The 6473-nt window shown below is 41.2% G+C and overlaps 1 protein-coding gene across 1 annotated transcript in view; it reads right to left on the reverse strand.

Moving 5' to 3' along the window:
* Positions 1-4639: 4639 nt before the first annotated feature.
* Positions 4640-6473, reverse strand: part of KIAA2013 (KIAA2013 ortholog) — a gene marked incomplete at its 5' end in the record, with an annotated part of 2592 nt that continues 758 nt past the window's right edge. Inside the window, 2 exons of the mRNA XM_010012811.1 lie at positions 4640-5499; positions 6247-6463. Coding sequence (XP_010011113.1) covers positions 4640-5499; positions 6247-6463 — 1077 coding nt within the window. The remainder of the gene's footprint in view (positions 5500-6246; positions 6464-6473) is intronic.

The raw sequence follows: 6473 nt of genomic DNA on the forward strand, positions 1-6473 counted from the left end.
CTAAAAACCTAAATCTTCTTTTCTAGATCGAGTTGCATGTGTTTCAGCATGCCATACTTCTTCAATAAACCAAACTGTTATCACTTTGAAGTGGAAGATGTTTCAAGCAATACAAAGAACCAGCTGTCCACGGTAATGGAGAAATGCTGCTGTAGCGGGTGAGCCAGACTTCATTTCTTTCCTATTTACCTTTGTCAGAGCAATAGCACACCCCTGGAATAGCATAGGGCATTTTTACACCTTAAATCAGCATGCTGACCTGTGGTATAATGCAGTGTGAGCTTGTTAATGAAAAAGGGCAAACCATCTTCACTAATCGAACAAACCAGGCAAGAGCAGACATTTAGATCTCTACATAGCTGCTGCTACAGAATGAAGTGTCCTAATTCATTACTGGACGTTTGAGATCAATTACTTGACAGCAACACTTATCTATTGTGTCTCTTTCTTCCTTTTTTTCTTCTACTATGGATATTTTCCATTCTCTGTCATGTTTCCATCTTCACTTGAAAAACTGTTACTATTTAAAACTAAACATCTCTATAGCATAAACCAAGCCATACATAGGGAGCAAACTTATTAGAATGGAAACGAATATCATAATGCCAGTTTTGTAACCAGGGTTGCATTATACATACAGAGCAAACGAGAGGTTTCAAACAAACTGAAATTAATCTACTGTTTAATGTTTATTAATACAATAAGCAGCAAACCCCCTGATTTTCATAGCTGCCATTCCACAGTAGGTACTGATTTGGAGGGAAGACGCCTGGAGCACACATGTGGAAGGCAGAAATATATAATGCTTTGCTGCTTTGTCTGCTTCTTAAGAACGTATTATCCTACCCAAACAATAGCACTTGAGAAAGCTGCATTCTGAATTTCAAATGGAATCAGCCAAACTCTATTCTGGCATCTTGTATTTATTATCTGACAAAAGCATAAATTAGGATGAGCTGAGTTCAGAATTCAGATTCTAAATTCTTTTTTTCATGAATTAGTTGGCTTTCTTCTTAATGTTTGAATTTACAAACTAACCATACCCCACTTTCAACTTCCATGCCACTACGACTTTCATTGAAGATCACCTAAAAATTAAGTACAATTTTTGGATGTTCAGTTACTACTATTTCAGCTTTCCTGTTTTATGGGTGTGCTTGTAAACATGGAATTTTGTTTAGATTTTAAACATTTCTGCAATTTCACAAACCTAACCTTCTGCTGTCTTGCACGCTGTAAATACAGAAACCCTGTTCTTTGGTTTTCCCTTTTTTCTTTGTGAAGGAAATCTGAAATAGTTCTTTTATTAGCTGGGGGAATGCTCACAAGAATCTCAATAAAGATCTCATATGAATCATAGTTTATGCACATTATTTAATGTAAAAAGCTTTTTGCCTTTTTTGTTCCACTCCTGCTTTATGTAACAATTGCTTATCCATCTTTTCCAGGCCTAGTCTAAACAGGATGAAGTATCTTTCTTGGACTCAGTGGACATCATACTGTTGGTAGTTCTGAGTGAACACCAAAAACATCGGCCTCCAGCTGATACCATGGTGGCTTGGAAACAGCACCCTGAAGCTCTTATCATCTTCATGCCAGATGTTTCACAGAGACTAAGCAGCTCATGGAAGTTCAGTAAGAAAGAGCAGGAACTCCCGGTATGTTCTGTTAAAGCCTTATAGCTAATAACTCAATACACAGTGTACTTAGTGTACAATTTATAATGTAATCCATTGCTTCATATCTGAAAGTCTGTTCCCTTGTATGGTAGTAACTATGCTAAACCAATTAGTAAGTGGAGTGGTCTGCAGACGAGTAACAGACACTGAAATCTACTTTTCTGAGGGAGGCTTTTCATCTGAAACTAGACAGCAACCTATTTACAAATTCAAAGTTAAATCCTGCTGTAGCTTTTCACTGGGAGCACCAGATGTGCCAAATTCATTACTTGCGGGATGGAGATTAACTCTACTGCTTTATTGTTCCCTGGGTTCATTTCTGTGTTCCTGTAACTACAGCTGGTCTGCATGCCTCAAGATAGAACAATGTTCTATCTTGAAATGGAGATTAGCACCACCCTGTGTCTTTCTGTCTTATTGTGCCTTCCACATTGTCTGTCCCCATCCTAAATCCATTTATGTATTATTTTCCATGCTGCATTTGCTTTTGATTCAAGCACTTTTCTCATCAGTACTGGCCCCAGATGTAACATAAGGCTCTGCTTGTTTTAAGTGGGTGGGAGGAAGGGGAGAAGAGAACAGAGACTGGAAAAATACCCAACAACAACAAACCAACCAAAAAACCAAACCCAGCCACAGTTTAGTGCTCAGATTAGACTGAAAGAGATTTATTTAGAAACAACAGCTTTGGTATTTTAAAACCAAAAGACCTTTAAATCACTAGAAAGTGGGATGTGTTGTCCCCCACCCCAGCAAAAACAAATCAATGCACAAAGTCTCTATATGCTTAGAACAGGAAACCTGCAGATGAGGATTTCCAAGTGTAAAGCCAGAAAACAATTTCATTAAATCAGTTTTGCACTCTACAGTCAAAAAGGCTGAAAAACCTGTTACCAGCACTTAGATATCTACAGTTCAATTGACTGACTTGTTACTGACATGGAGGCAAAATTATTAACATCCTCCCACCTCCCCAGCAATAAATTAAAAAATGTATACCAGAAAGGAAATTGCACTAGAATTTTCTAGTTGTTATCTCTGTGAAGGGAATCATCATTCTGAACCCAAGACAATTTTCCTGTAAAATTAAGAAACGAATCAAAGTATCAAAGGACTTAAGGTATCTTCAAGTATTTTCACCAAATGGATTTCTCTTGGGGAACGGAACAGCTTACAAGGAAAAAGAAACATCTGTTATGCAAGCTTCTGAGATAAACTCTTGAATAACCACACCTTCCAAGTCTCAGGTTCCTCTCGTAACAAGGCACAAAGGGATTGTTGCTTTCAAAAGGTCCTTGTTCTCAGCTGCAAAATTGTCAGGTGTCTGTGCAAATGGAGGCGGAAAACAGGACTAAGTTCACTTGGACACTGGGATGTTCCCATTCAATTAATGAGCAAGGTGTTATCTGAACACCATTCATCTTGCTTACTGCTACAGAGAGCCTGAGCTGCCTTCCCCTTCACCCCTGCTTCTGGAATCAAGATCTGCATCATCTTCATTTTAAGAAGGTCCAGTTAAGATGAGGCAACAGATGTGTCTGCTGTACACTGCAAGACAGTGTTGAGAAGGAAGAGGTGTTACATCAGCCCTGGCGTGTAGCTGAGAAGCGTCTCGGCATTTCAGAGAATAGTGTCAGGGACAGTTACCTGTAGTAATGGTTAACAAGTCACTTTGTAAAGGCAGAAGGCAAGTCTGTATATGACAAAGGCAACCAGATAGACAGCAAGGAAAAAAAAGACATAACTTCAAGGACACATTTAGGGTGCAGCTGAATACACAATAATTGGAATTACTTCCTGACCACTTCCTCCTTTTGCATTAAGGTTTTGATCATGATCATAGGCTTCTAACTGCAGTTGTACTTGATATACATATCTACCCTACCCCTTCCTACATTTGTCTAGCCACAAGCCCCTTCCACATTCAATCTTTCAATGGGTGACAGGTATTCAGACCTGCTTGAGGTCTGGCCTGATCTCCAGTGCTCAACATTAGAAAGCCAGTTAGCTGAGACGAAAACAGCCAGCTCACTTTAAAACACCCCTTATGTACTGACTGTCAAGTTTAGTTCAGTACCTTCTGTCCAGGTTAGCTATCAAAATTTAATTTGCTTTTAGAATTTGGAAAAGACAGCACAATCTAAAGCTAGACCAGCTCATTTTTTTTTAAGCAGAATTCACCATCTATTGTCTATTTTGTGCTAAGTTTTTACTAGCAACTAGGTTTTCTAAGGCAACTCAAACCAAGAATTTCCAATTCTTTACACCAAAGATGCAGTAGAGCTTGAAGTCAGAACCTCAAACTCACAGTAAAAAGCACTCAATACTCTTCTTAACACAGCTATGTATTTCATCTGAATGGGAGAAACACTAACTCAGCACCTTCCCCAAATGATGGTGGTAAATGTGGTTTGATGGAGGACTGCACAGTGTCTATGAATCTGTGAACATTTATCAGTAGTCCCAACAGGCCAGCACTTTCACCCAAGAACACCAGCTTGTGTCTGTGTGTTCTTGTATGACACTTCACACATTCAAACCAGGCAGAAAAGCCTGCACACCTCCCACACAGTAGTTAAAGACAAGTATAGCAGCTCTCTCGCAAGCACTCCAGTACTGCATAATAAGAAACTTCATGTCATGACACAGCTGCAACTGTTGGCTTAAAAAAAAAAGCAATGTCCTACATTGATGTATGGAAATAGGACAGAAAAAGCTGTGTCTGTCTTGATCTGCAGCCTTAAAACTGTTTAAGGACAATGGATATATTTTTCTAATGTTTGTGAGCTCTACTGCTCTAATCCCTGCCCTAATCCTACTTCTTGCAAGAAGAGGTCACAGATCACTTGTTGCAATAGAGGTTGAAAATCCTCACAGTCCAAGACAGAACCTCCCTAGGCACAGCTGACAGAAAATCAGGTTGACAACACTCAGTGGACAGCAGCCAAAAGCAGCAAGCCTTATACCTTACTCCTGAAGAGTGGCTTGGCTCCTGGCCCGCAGTATTCATTGTAGATGAGTTTGAACAGAAACAAGTGAAACAATGTGATTAAGGAGGCCACACTGAACCAGAACAGGAAGGGTAAGCCTGGGTATTGCTTGGCCATGTGTTCCTCATGAGCTAGAATAGCTTTTAGATGCAGTGTGTGTCTCAGGTCCTGCAAGTGGATCAGATCTGTTGATATATAAAGCAGTGGTGTGATGGGTTGAGTCACCATGACGGGGAATGTGTGGCCTCGTGCCTCTGAGGTCAGCTCCACAGGCTCATTCATACAGCCTGCCTCACATGCATACAGTTTCACTGGCTTGTCCTGGAATTTCACGGACACGTGCAAGAAGGGCTTTCCTTCAGCATTCAGCAGAACAGCTAGATTAATCAAGTCCTTATTGTAATGGATCCCACGTAAGGAATAGCTGTTATGAAGTACATCAGGGTCAGCCTGAAACTGAAGATGGTTTTCTGTGAACTGCAGACCCCCAAAACTAAGCACCATTCCCTGCATCAGCCCATGGACACCAGCTGCCACAAGACCCTTGCATCCTCGTTTCTGGAGAGTGAGCTTCCACAGGTCTGAGAGCTGCAAGATCTGGGTGACACTGGTCAGCTTTGCTGGCCACAGGTTCTCTGCGTGCATGGTCGCGTGGCCACTGAAGCAGTGGTCAGCATAGTTCAAGCTGGCTTCCATTTTCTCCCTGTCCTCACCACTAATGAGTGGATCCAGCAGAGGAGCTGGCATGCTCGACAGCACGTAGTAGAGGGTCATATTAACAGTCTCACTGGATGGTGTATGCGCATCTGTGATCTTCCTCATTTCAACCCCTGTAATAAAAGAAAACAATCACGAGTCAGAGGATCACACATGAATATGACATTAACTAGGAGGAAAAGATCAAATGTGCAACTTGTTCAATAGACAGGGGTTCTTTAGAATGTGTAAGAAACCTTTATCTGTGAAACACTAAAGTGAAACGTTTCCTTTTATTTTCCTGAGGTGCTTTCTCAGCTGCTTGGAGTTTGAAAGCCAAGCTCCCGCTAAAGGCAAAGCTAGTTTGATAAACAGATGCCTTATGGAGCTGTCACCATGAATCTACAAGGATGACCTGTCAAAGGAACATCTCTCTTTTTACTTCCTATAAAACAGCAAGTCCTACATTAGTTGGGCAGCTACTCTGTTATGCCAGGCCACTACAATTTTAATAAAAAGCATCCTTGTAGGACATTCATTAATTTCAATGAAGAAATCTGTCTTTTTATACTGTTGCTATTTCTAACCAATACGCTGGGCACATCGTCAAGTTCCTGAAGATGTGAAAGCCAGCATATCCAAGTTATGATTAGAAATGCTCTTCTGTAATTTCCTTTATGATGTAAGGAATGCTTTTGGTAAAGTGTGCAGGGTTCCAGACTAGGAATGCTATTTTATTATCCCACAACATGCCTTCCGGCACCAAGAGAAACCCATCAGGAAGAGCAGAGCCTCTGGAGAAACCATACAACAACCAGTCTCTGAGTTTTCAGCTGCCCTCTAAAGCAACCTCTAAGGAAGTTAAACATCACTTTCCTTACCTGAAATGAACAGGTCAGACCAGGTCTGTTGGTGCTCCGGGAAAAGATCTTCCACTCCCATCTGCATCACCTCCAGCATCTCTTTCTTGGCTGCCTCCCTCAGCTTGCTGAAGGTCTCCTCCAGCCTGGAGACCTCGATGGGCTCTGAGGTGTACACCACTGAGAGCACGGTTTCATCAAAATGGGATTTGGGCGCAACCTGCACCCGGCTCACGAGCTTCTTGGCA

The sequence above is a fragment of the Nestor notabilis genome, unplaced genomic scaffold, assembly GCF_000696875.1.
Source record: "Nestor notabilis isolate BGI_N333 unplaced genomic scaffold, ASM69687v1 scaffold2714, whole genome shotgun sequence".
NCBI classification, from domain to species: Eukaryota; Metazoa; Chordata; class Aves; order Psittaciformes; family Psittacidae; genus Nestor; species Nestor notabilis.